The 18,544-nt window shown below is 48.6% G+C and overlaps 1 protein-coding gene across 1 annotated transcript in view; it reads right to left on the bottom strand.

Moving 5' to 3' along the window:
• The window catches only part of LOC101658448 (guanylate cyclase 2G-like), a 51,750-nt gene that overhangs the window by 29,495 nt on the left and 3,711 nt on the right, over nt 1-18,544 (bottom strand). The window contains exons 3-10 of the mRNA XM_004701282.2: nt 17,331-17,440; nt 11,935-12,120; nt 9,538-9,682; nt 8,181-8,316; nt 7,842-7,951; nt 6,984-7,046; nt 5,449-5,549; nt 3,257-3,391 (exon numbers count right to left, since the gene is read on the bottom strand). Coding sequence (XP_004701339.1) covers nt 3,257-3,391; nt 5,449-5,549; nt 6,984-7,046; nt 7,842-7,951; nt 8,181-8,316; nt 9,538-9,682; nt 11,935-12,120; nt 17,331-17,440 — 986 coding nt within the window. The remainder of the gene's footprint in view (nt 1-3,256; nt 3,392-5,448; nt 5,550-6,983; nt 7,047-7,841; nt 7,952-8,180; nt 8,317-9,537; nt 9,683-11,934; nt 12,121-17,330; nt 17,441-18,544) is intronic.

Here is an 18,544-nt window from a genome sequence, read left to right as displayed (position 1 = left end):
TCACATAATCACCACCCAGACATACAATAACATGCAAAGAGCTCGGGAGAAGAGACGAAAATCTATACTCAAGCTCAGGTGAGCCTGAGTACAAGTTAACTCATCATCAACTAACCCAAGATCTGCCACTTGGAAATATGGGATTCATGGCAGAGGTGTGAAACCGTAATGGGGGTCCCAAGGTGGAAGGGGTCCCTGTGAGATGAAGGAAAGGCTTCATGGTAGATGGCCCTTAAGCTGAATCTTGAAGGGTAGGAAGGTTCCAGATGGGTGGAATAGAGGGGGACAGTTGTGACACTGTTAGCGAATGCAATACACACGCCAAAGTCGGCAGGAGCAATTGGAAGAGCATTGGCTTTGAAAGGGGCTAAGTGGTAGAGAGCCTGGAGTCCTTGGGTAAAGAGTTTGTGTGTGTGTTGGGGGGTGGGGGTGGGGGTTACATTGAATATAGTAGGTATACTGTTTTCTTTTTCTAAATGGTTATTGACCACAACACACACTATTGTCTAAATGGTGGCTCTGTGGTATTGGGTAATATCTCAGGAGATTTTTTTTTAAGCTTGGAAACTCAAGTAACTAAACCAAAAAGAATTAAGATCCGTTTACCTAAGGGGTGTCAATGATTTGGCTCTAATCTTTGCTAAACCCAATTTAGAGCCACGAGCAAATCTTCCCTTGCTTGGGGCTTTCAGCTCCTTCCCCCCAGGACCTCAATTTAAAAAATAAATGCAGGTTTGGGTTTTTTTTTTTCCTTTACCTAATTTCTCCCCAGGGGACTGGAACTTCTGAAGGCTGTCTATGCACAGGTAACTCTAGTGATGTGGGGTATGGGAGGAAGGGTGACCTGAGAGGATTTATGCTTCAGGAATCAGCAGTTATCCCTGCTTACACTTCAGGAGTCTCAGTACTGTTTTAGGGCACAAAAGAGACCCCGAATTTCACTTGTAATATAAAGAGAACATGCATTAAGTCTTAAACAGGACAGAAACAAGACGAGGACAAGGGATGCCAGTAGCAGGAGGTCATAAAGGCTTCCAAGGATTCAAAGCCACCTCACCATTTAAATAGGATATGAATAATAAAGGAAATTGCTGTAAATTCAGGAGCCCTGGTAGTAGGTTACAGGGCAGGCTGCTAACCACAGAGTCGCCAGTTTGAAACCACCAGCTGCTCCTCAGGAGAAAGATAAGGCGTTCTACTCCCCTAAAGAGTGACAGTCTAAGAAATGGCATGAGTGAGTCACAAAATCATGATTGATGGCAGATGAACATATCACAGTTATAGATGAGACTATTGAAGCAGAAACAAAACATGTTAGAGACATGTACATTATGTTAAAAGGACATATAAAGCTGATCCAGGACCTTCTAAGCAAGGCAGTCAAGGCATGACTCATAGGGCGTAACTCATGACTATTGACCCCCAGTGAGGCCATGTCCATTAAGGACACATCCAGGCAAGTCCTTAAGGAAGACTGTCTCTTCCCTGGGCTGGTTAGGAAGAGTGATGGTCATTCACTTCCTGATACACTCTGCCCAAAGGTAAGACTGCTCATGCCCTTGGTCAATGATCAGAAACAATTCTGGGGAGGCTTAAAATTCACCCGGGACTCTTCAGATGGATTTTGGGCTTTCACTGTCATACATAGCCTTCTGCAAAATGGGTGCTCAGAAGTTAAGCCTAATTTCCTCTCTACCCATTGTTTCTCAATGATCCATCGGTGCTACAGTACCAAAGATGAACTAATCCGAGTTCAGGGTCTGTGCTGTATGCTGGAGTACCACTAGCCACATGAGCTATTTTCAATGAAATGCTCTACCATTTACCATTGTGTTCCTCAGCCACACTGAGTAAGTGCTGAAGGGCAGTCAGGGATTGGTAGTTGTTGCTAACTCATAGTGGCCTAGTGGACTGAGTAGAACTGCTCCCTAGGACTTCCTAGACTGTGATCTTAATAGCAGCAGATGGCGGGTCATTCTGCAGACCACTGGGCAGGTTCGAACCGCCAACACTTTGATTAGCAGCTAAGTGCTTTGCTGAGACCCCACCAGGGATCCTTGACTAGTGGCTTCTGGCTACCTTGTTGGTCAGTGCTGTTTGGAACATTGCCATCACCCAAACTTACTGCCATCGAGTCCACTCCAACTCATAGGGACCCTGTAGGATGGGAAAGAACTGCCTGGTGGGTTTCCAAGACGTAGCTCTTTTTTTTTTTTTGACGTAGCTCTTTATGGGAGTAGAAAGTCCCATCTGCCTCCTTCCATTACCCAGGAGGAGGGGTCGATCGATTAGAACTGAGCCACTGGGTCTAGAAGCCTTGCTACTCAAAACAGTATCATACCCAGCAGAGGAGTCACTGGGGAGTTTCTCAGAATGAAGACTCTCAGGCTCCACCCCAGACCTAGTAGATCAGAACCTGCATTTCAACAAGAACCCCAGGTGATCTGTATGTACATTAAAGTTGCAGCAGCCCTCATGTGGAGTCACAGGGCTATCTTGGCATTTGCCTGGAGAAATCCAACCCAAGTAAACCTCAATTGTGGAGCAACTCAGTCTGTGGGACAACATGGAATGATCCCATAGAGTTTATAAGGCTATACACCTCCATAGAAATGAACTACCCCACCTTTCTACCTCAGAGTAGCTAGTGGGTTAGCAGTCAAGGGCCCAACCATTCTACCAAGAATGCCCCCTATCCACAAACCCCTAGCAATGGTAGTTACAACTTGATGAAATTAGGAGTGAAGGATGGAATCTAGCCTACTCTAGTTAATCAGGTCACAGCCCCATGACTCCTTGTGGGCGTGGCCTTCTAGGGAGGATTCTGAGAACTTCCTCTCTTCCTCCCTGGAGGCAGGATGCACTCTGTCTGCTTCACATTCCTGTTGACAAGCCACCTGGAGCCACGCTGATGGTAGCCTGAGCCCTGCAGATGCTTCCACTGCCACTGGATCCACAAGACTTCACTCACCAGCCTATGATCTTCCTACTTGAGTCTAAAGAGGACTTTATGGATGAGAATCGAACATATGGGCTAATATCGGACTTATGGACTTGAACTGGGCTGAGCTGGGATGTTTTCTCAACGTACAACTGCTCTGTGATGCAAAGCTCTCTCTTACACACATATGAGTGTCTCTGGGTTTGCTTCTCTTGTCAACCCAGACTAACACACTGGCCCACTGAATGCACATGCAGGGAGCAGGACGGAGACACGCTGTAAGCCCACATGCAGTTCTCTTGCCATTAGACATACCTGATAAAGTCCTAGGGGTGCGTAAAAGAGCTCTTCCCCTTGCTGGCTCTTGACAAAGGAGCTGAGGTCCCCAGAAATCACACTTGACGCGCTCCCGAGGTTCCCTCGTGACACGGGTGTGCCCCTCTGGGATGACTGTAAAACAGGGCACAAGGCGTGACCGGACTGTACGGTTTGTAGAGCAGCCAAGGTCATGCAGAACTTGAACACTGGTTTCTCTGATCCTGAGGTTCAAGTCCTTAACTGCTGTATACATCCATCATTCTTGGTGTCTGCACCTCTGTGGGTGGTAGCGTGTCATGGTGATGATTCAAGTCCCAGTTCCGCCACTTGGGCCAGAATCATTTCCCCAAAGGAATGCCTAACCATACTGTTGCGGCTGCCTGTCACTGTGTAGGTTCTGACTCCCGATAACCCTACAGGACGGAGTAGAACCGCCCCACCGGTATCCCTAGGCTATCATCTCTACAGGAGCTTCTCACCAGATCTTTTCTCCTCTGGAGGCTCTGAGTGGATCTGAACCAAGCACTTGATGACAACTACAGTATACCTTTAGCGCAGAGGAACTGCATTTTTCAAAGAGAATCTCGGGCGAGACCTTAATAGATACCAGACAGGGGAAAGCAGAGTTGCTTTGGTGGGTGAGGGAAGAGGGAAGCTCAGAAACCTCTGGGCCCAGCATCCTCCCCACTTCCAGCCCCCAAAGATCATTCAATCCAACACCAGCCCACAAGTAGCAGACTCTCAGAAATAATCGTAAAATGGTTTACCAATAAATCACAGTCTCCAGGGTTTAGCACCTGGAAGCCCATCCTGATTTGGTACCTACCAAGCTTCTGGTTCCATCTCCAGTCCCCAAGCCCTCCCATACCCTGGGTTACCTCTCTCTCTTTTACATCCAGCAAATCCGCTCTTCCCCAAAGCCACGTCTTCCCTGAAGCTTTCCTGTGCTGGAGACATGTAGTCACTCTCCCTGTAATCATTCTCTCTTTGCAAATCCTCCCATCTCCTTCATGGTTGTATCTCCACACATGGCACTTGGTCTACAGGAGATGTTCAACAAGTGTTTGGGGAGCAACTGAACATCATGTCCAAGTCATCCATGGATGAAAGGACTGCCTTGGTTTTGAAAATAACTGTTCCCCAGGGGAGACTTTAATATTTTAGCAGGTGTCTGGGTTCTTTTGTCCAAATTAGAGATGATCCAGTCATGACTCTGTACCAAGACATTTGGCAAGTGAGTGGCACACCTGGGACCAGAACCCTGGTATCATGACTCCGTGGGGTGTGGTGGCTTCTTTGTCTTACCCTTGAATGGTGATGTATTATCACATTTGTCAACCTTCCCATACTAAAAACACTTTGCAGAAGGCTTATCCCACAGCCATGAGAATTCCAAGACGAAATTGGATACGTACTGTGTTAACTACAACTCTTTTTAACTACAAATCTTTAAAGAAAATGTCAAGGATAATAAAGAGATTTCAATGCCTTTGATATGTGCAATGTCAAAATGTACCTGCGACTTCAAAACAACAGGAGATTCTGTTAGCTGCAAACTAGAGTTTGGTTGATCATTTTGCTTCTCGTTCAAAACCGCTGCCAGTCACAGTACCCTTCCTCCACTTTGTAGGGCAATGTCCGTTCACCAAGGGGCCCTGGCTGAGAAGTGATGGCGCACACGGTTCTAACTAGAACCAAGGAACCCACTTCACAGGGACAGGCCATTCAGTCATTGCTGCTGTCCTCGTTAGCTGCTGTTCAGCCAGCTCCCCCCGTCCCTCCCTGAATCATGGGGACCACATGCACAGAGGAATGAATCACTGCCCAGTCCTGAGTCAGCCTCATACTACTGGGCACTCTCGGGTTTCCACCGGCTGATTTTTTAGAACGAAATCACCCGGCCTCTCTTCCAAGTCTATCTTAACTTGCCAGTTCCCTGAAACCTGCTCAGCATCAGATGGTCTTGCAAGCCCCCACTAACAGACAGGTGGGGGGCTATGCCTGCAGTGTACAGGCCAAGGATCAAACTTGGGTCTTCTGCATGAACAAGGAAGATTCTGTGAACCACCACCTATCCTCGTGAAGTGCTTGTTTTATAAATGAGTCAGTCTCCTACTCCCCTAAGCTCCTAGACAAAGTCCCGCCCAACACTCTCCAGCAGAGAGGGAGGAAGTGACATGTGGCCTCACCTTGTTCTGGGGCAGCAGGGTGATGTCATCGTAATTGATCTGCCACCAGATGTCTTCATGCTGCCTCTGCCCTCTTCCCCTCCGCAGCCTTAAAATCAGACCTGTGTGAAGGAAGGGGGTGCAGAGTGGGGACCCAAAGCCCATCTGTAGGCCACTGGACCTCCCCTTACGGAAGGGTCTCAGGGAGGAGACAAGCCAGTCAGGGTGCAGTGTTGCAACGATGAAACATACAACTTTCCTCTAGTTCCTAAATGCTTCCTCCCCCCCACTGTCATGATCCCAATTCCACCTTACAAATCTGGCTCGACCAGAGGATGTTCACTGGTACAGATAGGAACTGGAAACACAGGGAATCCAGGACGGATGATCCCTTCAGGACCAGTGGTGAGAGCTGCGATACCGGGAGGGTGGAGGAGAGAAGGTGAGGTAGAAAGAGGGAACTGATTACAAGGATCTACATATAACCCCCTCCCTGAGGGGACTGACAACAGAAACGTGGGTGAAAGGAAATGTCGGACAGTATAAGACATGAAAAAATAATAATAATTTATAAATTATCAAGGGTTCATGGGGGGGACAGGAAGGGAGGGGGAAGATGAGCCGATATCAAGGACTCAAGTAGAAAGACAATGTTTTGAGAATGATGATGGCAACAAATGTACAAATGTGTTTGACACAATGGATGGATGTATGGATTGTGATAAGAGTTGTACAAGCCCCCAATAAAATGATTAAAAAAAATCAGACTTGTGACCCAAAACAACCATAATGATACAAATGAGTGGGGTCTGAGTGTAGACCCAAATCCCATCTGTAGACAATTCAACATCCCTTCCCACAAGGGTCACAAGGAAGGGATGAGTCAATGCAGTGTAGCACCAACTACACACAACATTCCTCTAGTGCTTTAATGCTTCACACACATACAGATGCAAATCATGACCCCAGTTCTACCTTATAAATCCAGCTAGACTGGAGCATGTACACTGGTACAGATAAGAGCTCTCAGCACAGAGAATTCAGGACAGATAAGCCCCTCAGTAATGGGAATGGGAGTATCGATACCAGAAGGTAGGGGGATGGTAAGGGGAGGAGGGGAGAAACGGGGAACCAATCATATTGATGGATGTATAACACCCCGACACACAGTCAGGAGGGATGAACAACAGAAATGTGGGTGAAGGGAGACAGCAGACAGTGTTAAATGTGAAAACAATAACACTTTATCATTTATCAAGGATTCACAAGGGTGGAAGGGGGACAAGGGAGGGAAAAAGAGGACCTGATACCAAGGGCTCAAGTAGAAAGAAAACGTTTTGAAAATGATGATGACAACCTATGTATAAATGTGTCTGATACAATTGATGTATGCATTGTTGTAAGAACTGCAAGAGCCCCCAATAAAGTGATCTTAATAAAATTTAAAAAAAGAAAATGATGATGGCAACAGTGTGCGTATACAATTGATGTATGGATTGTTATAAGAGCTGTAAGAGTCCCCAATAAAACAATTTATAAAAAAAGAAAAATCAGACCTGTGCCGGCAGCTCCCAAGACAACCGTCAGGACCGTGAGCTTGAGAATCATAGCACTCACATCTGGCAGGTACAGACAGACAGTTACTCAGGTCAGCCTGACCGCAGAAAGAAGGACATACTGGACTTGGCCCCACCAACCAGAGGCCTCCTAAGCTGCCCAGTCGTGGGGCTGGGTGAGGGGCCCTGAGCCCACCAGATGCCATTCACTCCAGGAGCCCCACCTGACTACCCCTTGACCCCCATGGCCTCTGAAGTCCCCTCCCACATGTATAGAAACCTCGATTGTAGAGATAATGTTGATGACGTCTGTGATCAGCCGCCTACTACGTGAGCTCCTAGGAGTCAGCCTCTAGGCGTGATCCATCTCACACCCCTACCGAGGCTTTCGGCTTCCCTAGACATGAAGTTCCTCAGCGGGTTTCCCTAGAGCAGTGACTCTCAAGAGATGGGGGTGGGTGGGTTTTTGTTCCATCCTAGGGGACTTTTGATGACATCATTGGGAGATCTTTGGGGGGTTTACAACTAGACAGGTGCTACTGTCATGTAGTGGGTGCTGACCAACCTCCTTCAATGCACAAGGCAGCCCCTACACACATAACAAAGAATTATCCAGCCCCAAACATCACTACACTGCGCTTGAACAATCCTGCCACGGCCTCCAAGTGGCCACCCACCCGCTGCCATCGAGTTGATTCTGGGGGTGCCCCGATATGTGGTTTCTGAGGCTACACATCATGACGGAACTCCCCAGCCGCTCTATCCTTCTGTGGAATCACGTGGTGGGTTTGCTGCCTGCTGCTTAGCTTTCCCACGCTGACCCAGCAGCACCAGGGCTCCCGAAGCTGAAGCACTTACCTGTAAAAGCAGGCTCTGTGTCACAAAGCTCATTGTGAAATCCACAGCCAGGTCGGTCTTCAGGAAGGGAGCCACGGGGCCAGGTCATTGTGGAGAAATTCCTTGTGGGCCTTAAGGCAAAATACAAAAGACAGCGCTCACGTGATTTATTCTAGGGGTTGCTGCCTTAGGTTTGGCAAGGGCAATTGAAACACGTGTGTCCTGTGCAAAAAGTAGACTTTGGACCCTTAACCATCTGTTTTTACCATCTCACCCACTCCCCAAAACCTAGCCTTGCCGTCATCTACTTCATGGGAGAGCCATAACGTCTTGTCTCATAATATGCAGTCTCATCGATACCTGATGACTTTCTGATCGCTGTCATAGTGGAGAAAGGGGAGCCAGACGGACCCGTTTCCGGATTTCTGCAGGATGTTGACCAGATAGTCCATGCGCCTCTCTCCCCGGGAGCCCACAGTCACGGGGCCAGTAATGCCTGGAAAGATAAATAGGGCAAGAGGAACCAGTGGCTCAAGATGCCCAGCTGCTACCTTGGACCCACCAAGCCCCACCCCTACCCTCAGGTGGTCATCAGCCACGCGGGAGGACACTGCCACTTGAGGGGCCTCAGACTCTGTCCAACTACTCGCTGCCCTTCGATATAAAGCAAACCCACCGCAGAGTCAGTTCCAATTCACTGTGACCCTGTGTAAATCTTCACACAAGCAGACCACCTCACCTTTCCCCTTCAGTGAGGCTGGTAGGTTTGAACCACTGGCCCTGCGGTGACAATTATGGGAAAACCTAGACTTTATGTGGTAAAAAGACAAGACACCCTGATGTGCAAACTGTTCAATGCTCATCTACCAACCGAAAGGTGGGTGGTTTGGATCCACCCAGAAGCTCCTCAGGAGAAAGTTGGTCGGTCGGCTGCCATAGAAATGACAACCCGGAGAATCTCACGGGGTCATTCCACTGGGCCGCACGTGTTGCTATGCAATTGGACAGCGCTCGGCAACGGCGTGGCTAACTGTGGCCTCGTGTGCGTCAGCAGAGTGGAACGGTGTTCCAGAGAGTTTCCAAAGGTGGATCTTTCCGAAGGAGGTCACCAGGCCTTTCTTCCCAGGGGCCTCTGGGTGGATTTGAACTGCCAGCCTTTCCATTAGCAGCCATGTTAATCATTGGCACCCCCCCCCCCAGACGCCTGTCTCTGGGGTAGGAGGCGTTGCCAATGTCTTTCTACATGTGAGAACTCGTGTGCCCCAAAGGGCTGGCACAGTTGATCAAGTCCCACGGTGAGGTCACAATAACCCACTTCTAAATCTCCACTTGCCGAACAAGCCAATAAGAAGGGGGCGGATGGACGTCTTCCGAGGTTGCTGTGCCAGGCGTCCCAACAGGGACAGAGTGGTGGAAAGATCAGCTCTCACCGGCTTGAGTTGTATTCTTGATGCATTCAATCTGAAAGGGGCTGTGGGGAGAGACTTCCCAGAGGGACACGGTGCCCCAGGGGCAGGCCCACCTGGCCCAGGCAGCCCTTGAGTCAGAGAAGATCGAGTCTACCATGACAGCTGGAAGGGGTAACCTTTCAGGAAAGCCAGGACCTCCACAAGAAAGATGACATCTGTACCTCAGGGGCAGGCAGCTCACACACCCACCACCTCAAAGCACAGTGGGCCACGACAGCAGGCCCCTGCTCCCTCCAGCAGCCACCTACCCTGCAGCGCAGTGCGATTGGGTCCCTGCAGAGTGCGAACCAGCTGGCGCCCATCCCGGAAATCTCTCCCGGCTTCTTTCATTTCCCACACGGCCTGAGCATAGAGCAGGGCCGCGTCGTGAAGGTAGGCAGAGTAAGGGCTCACCTTGAACAGGGAAAGCAAGATGTGAGCTTTCCGAAGGCCCACGTCCACCAAGTCATGGTCAGCCCTGGGTCTGGCGGAATCTCTTGCTCAACGCCTATTCTTCCTGCCAACAAGGAGGAGAGCGGTGCTGTGGACCAGGGCCAGTGGGGGTGTGTGGGGGGTCATTGAATGCCGTCAACTTCCCTTTATTCATTAGACCTCCTTTTCCAGTTAGATCATGTGATCCCTTAGGGCAAGAGTACTTCTTGGGGATGGTTCAGGAGATGCTGTGGCTTCACTGAGAGAATGTAGGTGTTGGGTCCTGGCTAACTGGATTCTAACCCTGACCCTGCCACTATCTGACACTGAGACCCCCATAAGCTCTGAATCTCAGCTCCCTTGAGTATAAAATGGGGATGAAACATCTGTCATAGTGATTCTCCAGGAAGCAGGATGAAACACACTAGACACAATACCGATGGTGATGCCTGGCACATTCACACCACATGCCCTGGCATCGGGTTGATCCTGACTCACATGAAGCTACAGGGCAGAGTAGAACTGCGCCATCGGGCTTCTAAGCTTTATGGAAGCAGTTGTCACTTCTTTCTCCTGCAGAGCAGCTGGTGGGTTCAAAACACCGACTTTTGGATTAGCAACTGATCTCCTAAGGAACCACTAAGAAACCAGAGCTCAATGAAGGCTGTAAGTACATACTTTTCCTCTCCCTTATTTGATTAATAAGGAGCTCTGGTGTCATCCTGGGCTGCTAACCACAGAGTCAGCAGTTCAAAACTATCAGCTACTCCTCAGGAGAAAGATGAGGCTGTAAAGAGCTACAGTCTAAGAACCCCACAGGGGCAGTTCTACCCTGTCCAATCGGGTCCCTGTGAGTCACATTTGACTCAACATCAGTGGGTTTGGGTTTTTTATTTGTTTAGTGGGATACCTGGTGACATAGTGGGTTATACTTTGTACTGCTAGCCACAAGTCCAGCAGTTCAAAACCACCAGCCACGCCACAAGAAAAAGACAAAGGCTCTCCACTCCTGTAAAGGCTTACAGTCTCAGAAACCCACAGCAGCAGTTCTTCCATGAGTTCCCTATGAGTTGAAATCGACTCTACTGCATGGTGCAATGAGTTTGGCTTCAGGTTGGTTCCCAAAATATAAAAACAACAAACGCACTGCCATCAAGTCAATTCTGACTCACAGAGACCCCATAGGACTGGGTAGAACTGCCCCTGTGAGTTTCCAAGACGATAACTCTTTGTGGGAGCAGAAAGTTCCATCTTTCCCCTATGGAGTAGTTGGTGGTTTCAAACTGCTGACCATGCAGATTGCAGCCCAATGCATAACCACTATGCTACCAGGGCTCCTTGGGGTTTGTTTAGTCAACAAAATAGGAGTGCTTGTTAAGTGCCAGGCATGTTTGTTTTGTTTTGTTTTCTCCACACAGCACCTGGAATAGAGCTAGCAGTAGACAGCTTCTCAAATAGTCAATGACAGTGACAATAGTCTTGTGTATTAGGACCTACATATGGACGCCCCCTCCCACCCTAATTCCTATTCAACCCTCCTGTCACCAGAGGCCCATAGTCCCCTTTGGGCTCAGCTTGGCCTCACACTGGAAGTATCTGAGGTCTGGCTGATAGTCTCTCTGTAAGAAATTCTCTGTGGGAGTCAGGAGCTTGGCCTCATCATCCCACATATTCTTGGCTTACCACTAATTGGTCTTCTCTCTTAGCTACCTGCTCCAACCCACCTCCTTTCCTTGGCCTGTTTGATTCTACATCTCTGTTCTTGTTCTTGGCCCTAACATCTTTCTCAAAACGGAAACTGTCTTGGCTCAAACATCCGCCGTTATTAGATGGTGGAGGCTGATGGGAGGCTGCTGCCATCCATCTTCATTCCCATTCTACTGATGGAGAGACCAAGGTACAGGGAGGCTAAGTAAGTCACTGCAAAATCCCCTGCTTGGCAAATAGAAGAACTAGGATGAAAGGCCAGGTCACTCCCTCAAAATCAATGGCCTTTCATCTAGTAACCTCTGCCCCATCTGGGGTTCAGGAGAGTAGATTTCACAGGGGACGTTGGCGCACTGTTGACTTTGGCTTGTGAAAGAAGGGGAAGCGCCTGTGTGGCTGGAGTGGACGTGTCTGAAGTGGAAGGGGTGAGGGGAGAGGGTGAGCGAGAGGGATAAAATGCAAAAGCCCAATCCAAGGTCTCCTCCTCCGGGGGTGGGGGCTGGAGGGAGGGGGGCTCCGTGTCAGACCTGCTCCTCCGAGGAGATGGAGCTGTTGAAGGGGGGGCTCCTCAGCCTTCGGTAGACTTGTTTCCAGAATCCTTCATCTCCAGGCCCTTTTCCAGAGGTGCTGAAGGTGAGGAGAAGTACTGACTCATAGATGTTTGGGGAGCGTGCGCCCTTCTGATATGTCAGTGCCTCCTTCCAAAAGCTGTCCTAAAGAGGAACAGCACAATTGTAGGAAAACAGAAGGGCACTCGAGTAAGTGCTGAACTGAAACCAGTGCATGCAAATCCTTGGATTTCAACCCCCCTGAAAGACAGTGGTGACCAGCTGACGGAGAAACAGTGGAGAGGCAGGCAAAGAGTAAGTAGGTACAAAATAAAAACTCATCTTGGCCACCAGACAGCCAACAGTTAGAAAGCTCACCTTCTGAGAAGAAACCAACTGCTATGGAGACAGCCAGCGTTTAGCATTGTCAGCTCCTGTTTCCGATGGCCATGTCTGTGTTTCGTTATTATCAGTACCATCTACCTTGCTATTGTAGTGAAAGGGATCCCCCTCCCTGTATGTATGTCCATCAAAACCTGTGAGAGCTGAAACGCAATGGGACTGCCTTGCTTTTCCGGGTTTCTCAAGTTTTCCTCCTTCGACAGAGTGCACCTTTCTATGGTTCTCTGATCGTGGGAAATATTTGGGGAAGACACTATCTTAAAAGAGGGAGATGAGGGGACAAGCGGGGACAGAGATAGGGCAATCCATGGGGAAAGGCTGATCAGTTGTTTAAGTTGTGGGATGCAGAAACAACGTTCCGGTATGAGGTTAACCCAACAATGAGTTCACAAGGAAGAAGAAAACTCCCTCCTCCTCCCCGGGCTCTCTCCTGGCACTGCTTTCAGCGTTTGCAGGTTTTCCTGCGTGCCTCCTCCTTCTTTATCGACTGTCTCTTCAGCTGGCTTTGCGCGTTTGTGACACGAGCAGGAAATTGACTATCCCAGTCTTGAGTGTGAACGACATGCACCTGGCAGGAGTGGACACCAACGTGGGAGGTGAGAGTAGCACTGGCTGTGGGGGTCAAGGGGTGAGGGGTCAAGGGGTGAGGGGTCAGCTTGGCTGGGCCACGAGTCCCTGTGGTGGCAGTTATGTAAGGAGGTGACCTACAGTTGTGTAATGACAACACCCTCCTTTGGGGGCTCTGAGGTGCTCATCTTCCCTTTTCATGTGATGCCAATTTTCACACAACGGCCTGCTCTTTGGAGCCTAACCACATTTGTAAGTGAGGAGCGATGTTCATGAAGGACAGTTGAATTATTCCCTATGTCCCTATAGTTCCTCCTTTCCTACTCTGAGAGCTGTCCATAAAATAGTAGGCATGTACAGAGGTGTGTGTGTGTGTGTGTGTGTGTGTGTGTGTGTGTACATGTGAGGGTGTTTTATGTAACTGGTATGACACTATAATGATGTCCTGCAACTCCATCTCCCTCTTCTTTCTACTTGCTTTATATTGGGGAGACATCTATAGAATGGATTGATGCTACTCTCTTAAAGACAGTATGGAATTCCATTTGATGGGCATTATAGGGTATGTTTTTACTTCTGTTCTTCTCTCTGCCCCCACTGAACAGTTGGAGTTTGATCATGCAGGGTTCGGGAGAAAAGGACACGCACACTGGCAGGGCTTCCTTGCCAACAGCAAGAGCAGGTCCATTTGCTTCTAGTTTCGTCTCCCTGAGAAGCGATGGGAAGAATAAGGGGGTGGACAGCGGAGGCAGGAAGGTACTCGGGAAGTTCTGGCACGGCTTTAGAATCCCAGCTAGTCACCCAAAGAAACCCAGGACCCTGTTGATAATCTGAAAGGCTTGATAAAGAAACGTGGGACATTATTACACATCTTTCTTTACTTCCTTTTGCCTTACTTCAGCTTCTTATGATCACATAAAATAAATTCCCTTTAGAGCTGGAGTATTTGTACAGTGTGTCCCTAACAAGTAGCCTTGTTAGGCTACTCATAGATGGTCTACTCGTGTAGTTTAGGAGCCCTGGCGGCATAGGAGGTTACATGTTAGGCTGCTAACCACAAAGTTAGTAGTTTGAATCCACCAGCAGCTAGGGGAGGCTGGGGAAGAGCAGGCTTTCCATTCCCATAAATATTGATGGCCTTGGAAAACCCATTTCTACTCTCTTATACAGACCCAGTGAGTCAGAATCCACTCATGTCAGCGGAACTAGGGTAGATGGTTCCTTCAAGGGATGGTTACTTGCACAGACACTGAAGACAGCCCACCTAAGTTGGAATATTAGCTCTCCCTATATTGGTTGGGTGGAGCCTTGGTAGCATAGTGATTATATGTTGAGCTGCAAACTCAAAGGTCAGCAGTTTGAGACCACCAGCTCTCCTTAGACAAAGATGGGGCTTTCAACTTCCACAATGAGGCAGTTCTACTTTGTCCTATAGGGTCATGATGAGTCAGAATCAACTCAATGTCAGTGAGTTTTATTTTATACTGGTTGTATGACTATGGGCATGCTATTTCATCTCTCTGAACCTCCGTTTCCTCGGCTATAAAGTGAGGTGGTAAAAGCATCAACTCCATGTAGGGTCTTATAAACAAGAAATGAGTTTTGATACATGAACCCCTCAAAACAGGCTTGACACTCATTAAACACCCCATAAGGCAGAACTGGGAAGGGTAAAGAGTTCATTCCCTAAAGGCCAACTGGCCTGGTTTGGAATATGACACTTGGGGGTGCTGAGGTCTTGGGAGCAGTGCCTTACTTCCCTGTGCCTCATTTTTCCATCTTTACAATGTCCCACTTAAACGGTCTGCCTCACAGGACTGCTGGGAATATCACATACAGTGTTGTTAGATGCTATGGAGTCAGGTCCCACTCATCGTGACCCTGCGCACAACAGAATGAAACCCCCACTGGTCCTGCATCATCCTCACAATGGTTGCCATGTTTGAGCCCATTGTTGCAGCCACTGGGTCCATCCATCTCTTTCCCGTGCTCTCTATTGACCTAGCACAAGGTCTGTCTCTGGGGAGGGGTTTCTCCTGGTAGTACGCTCAAAGTAAGGAAAAGCACGTCTTGGAATCCTGGCTTCTAAAGAGCAGCCTGGTTGTGCTTCTTCCAAGATGGGTTTTTATACTCATGTAGAAAGCAAATAGCCGTGAGAAAGACAGGAAAGAATGAATTGGCCAAAGTGGATGTCCGCAGAGACACAGAGACTTTCCCTGAACAAAGAGTAGTGAGCATGAATGGAAGAAATGAGGAAGTAAAAGACCTGAATGGATGATTTCAAAGAGCAGCTCAAAAAGATAGCACCACTCCCCCATCTCCACCCCACTCCACCCCCCCAAAAACCTCACTGCCATGAAGTCAGTTCTAATTCATAGAGACCCTACAGGACAGTAGACAGCCCCTGTGGGTTTCCAAGGCTGTAAATCTTCACAGGAGTAGAAAGCCTCCTCTGTCCTCAGAGAGACAAAATAAAGTATGTAAAGACCTAGAGTTAGATCAGTGGTTCTCAACCTGTGGGTTGCGACCCCTTTGGGCGTCAAATGACACTTTCACAGGGGTCGTCTGATTCATAACAGTAGCAAAATGACAGTTATGAAGTAGCAATGAAAATAATTTTAAGGTTGGGGGTCACCACCACATGAGGAACTGTATGAAAGCTCACGGCCTTAGGAAGGTTGAGAACCACTGAGTTAGAGAAACGAACATGAAAAACACTCAGTGCTGCTCAAGCTGAAAGAACTGAAGAAAAACATGCAAGCCTCCAGTTGCAACATTGAAGGACTCAACCAGAAAAAAGGAGCCCAGGTATCATAGTGGATTTTACATAGGGCTGCTAACCACCAGGTCAGCAGATCGAAACTCCTAGCTTCTCTTCAGAAGGAAGAACGATGAGGCTTTCTACTCCTGTAGAGGAAGTAGAGTCATGGAGTTAATATTGACCAGATGGCAGTGAGTTTATGGGCAAAAAATAAAAGTAAAATCAGTGAATGAAGAGGACATATCAAAAGGAGAAGACAGGAATACACAGAGTCGCTGAGCCACTCGTTTCCGGAGGTAGCATATGATCCGGAGAGCATGGCACTGAAGAGAGAAGCCCAAGGTGCAGTAGCAAGGGCACTGTAAACGAGGCTCCAGACATCAGTGAAGTCATACATGTAACATGTGTACCTCCCTGAGCATCCACGTTCATAACAGCCCAGCTCACAATAGCCCCAAAGTTGGAAACACCCGCATGTCCATCCGTGATGGACAAACCGAGTATGATTTGGATACAAAGCAGAAGACTACTCAGCCATAAAAAGGAATGAAGGACATCCCAGGTGGACTTTGAACACATCATGCTGGATGACAGACAAGCACAACTCCAACCCCCCTGCCACCGTGTCCATTCCAAACCACAGCAGCCCTCCAGGGCAGAGCAGAACTGCCCCTGTGAGGTTCTGAGACGGTAACCCTGTGTTTCTCCCTGGGGGTTTCTAACTGCTGCCCTCGCATTGAGCAGCCCCTCAAATGACCACTGTGCCACCAGAATACAGACCCAAAAGGTCACACGTTGTACAATCACACACACACACACACACACACACACACACACACAAAACTGGAAAAGTACAGAATGGGGGCAAAGGGGTGGAGACAGAATATGGAATGACTGCCTAATGGGCATGGTGTTCCCTTCTGGGGAGATGAAAACATTCTGGAACCAGCTAATGGTGATGGTTGCGTAGCATTTATGAACTCAATGCCCCCGAATTGCTCACTTTAAAAGGAGTAACTAAATATATGTTAAGTGAATTTTACCTTTCTTTCTTTCTTTCTTACTTTCTTTTTTAATCATTTTATTGGGGGCTCGTACAACTCTTATTACAATCCATACATCCATGCATTGTGTCAAGCACATTTGTTGCCATCATCATTCTCAAAACAGTTTTACTTGAGCCCTTGGTATCAGCTCATTTTTCCCCTTCCTCACGAACCCTTGATAATTTATAAATTATTGTCCTTCCTTCCTTCTCTTTCTTTCTTTCTCTCTCTCTTTCTATCTTTCCTCCCTTCCTCCCTTCCCCTTCCTTCCTTCCTTCCTTCCTTCCTTCCTTCCTTCCTTCCTTCCTTCCTTCCTTCCTTCCTTCCTTCCTTCCTTCCTTCCTTCCTTCCTTCCTTTCTACCACAGAGCAGAGCATCACAGTTTGCGACCAGCTCAGCTCAGCCACTCGCTAATTGGGCAAAAGAATGCCGGCACGTTTCTCATGTCAGTCCCACTCTCCCGGTCTTAAGCGGCGAGTGCAAGAGCGCCTCCACCACGTGGTGATAGAGGGTTCTGGGAGCTAGCACGTGCTGAGCCCAGCGTGCGCCCCAAGCCTGCTACCCGCAGAGAGAGCTCCAGAGGGCTCAGGAGCACCCACCTCAACTCGCTGCAAAATGATGAAGACAAATTCTCCTGTGTTCAGTCCCAGGCTCTCGGCAGCCAGCAAGATCGCGTGCGCCTCCTGGGCGCTGCAGATCAGGATGATCACTGCAAGGAGAGAAGGCAGAGGCAGTCAATTGCGCCCTGGCACCCGCGAGTACGCAGGCGCATACATTTCAAAACATCTGCCCTGAAGCCACTCCAAATGAGTCGGGGCTTTTCCTTTCCTTGCGCGTGCTCCAGGAAGCAGGAGTGGCTGGCTCGTCCCTGAGAGGGTGCTTCGGAAGCAGGCCTGCAAGCACTCTGCACACCGGCAGTGACTGCCCCCCTGGGCTCAAGTCTTCGCAACCCAGAAAAAAGTTGCAGCGCAGTTTTGCATCCTGGTCTCCTTAGTTAAATTGGCACCAGAAATGTGGAATGACAGCCCTGGTTTGTGACTTGTCAGTCACATACTCAGATCAGAGTTCTCCAGGGACTTTGAGTTGGGATCAGAGTAAGGAACCGAAAGGCAGAAGGCCATGGTGCTTAGCGCCCCTCTGAACCCACCAGCAGTCATTTGGGGGACATGTAAATGAAGCAGTGAGGTTTTTTTTAATGAGGTCAATTATAATCTATTCATGAGGAGCCCGAGCGGCTTAGTGGTTTAGGTACTGGGCTGCTAACCTCAAGGTCAACAGTTGGAAACTGCCAGCCTCTCCACAGGAGAAAGATAAGGCTTTCTACTCCTATGAAGATTTACCATCTCAGACACCTGCAGGGACAGGCGGACAGAGTCACTGTGAGTTGGAGCGGCTCTATGACAGTCTGTGGATGCATGAGGAAGGAAGGGAGGAAGGATAACCTACTCATAGGAGCTCATTTGACACGTGCCAGGAACAGTGCTAGGCAGGGATTGTAGCAGGGAGGGAGGCAGAAAGTTTCCTGACTGTAGGAAGCTGGTATTCCAGGAGACAGACAGTATACAAGTGAATGAATTCAAAGGAGCAATTTAGTTTCTAGATAGTGGGATGTAGGGAAGCGAGGATGCTGGGTAGAAAATCACTCTGCAAAAAAAAAAATTTTAATTAAATTAAAAAAAATGTTAATGGGCCCAAGTAGAAAGCAAATGTTTTGAGAATCATGAGGGCAACAAATGTACAAATGTGCTTGACACAATGGATGGATGGATGGATGGATGGATGGATGGATGGATGGATGGATGGATGGATGGAT

Source organism: Echinops telfairi, unplaced genomic scaffold, assembly GCF_000313985.2.
Source record: "Echinops telfairi isolate 266 unplaced genomic scaffold, ASM31398v2 ScPeMD7_70;HRSCAF=299, whole genome shotgun sequence".
In the NCBI taxonomy this organism is placed as follows: Eukaryota; Metazoa; Chordata; class Mammalia; order Afrosoricida; family Tenrecidae; genus Echinops; species Echinops telfairi.
The sequence above is the reverse complement of the archived record's forward strand: the minus strand, read 5'-3'. Positions and strand labels throughout refer to the sequence as shown.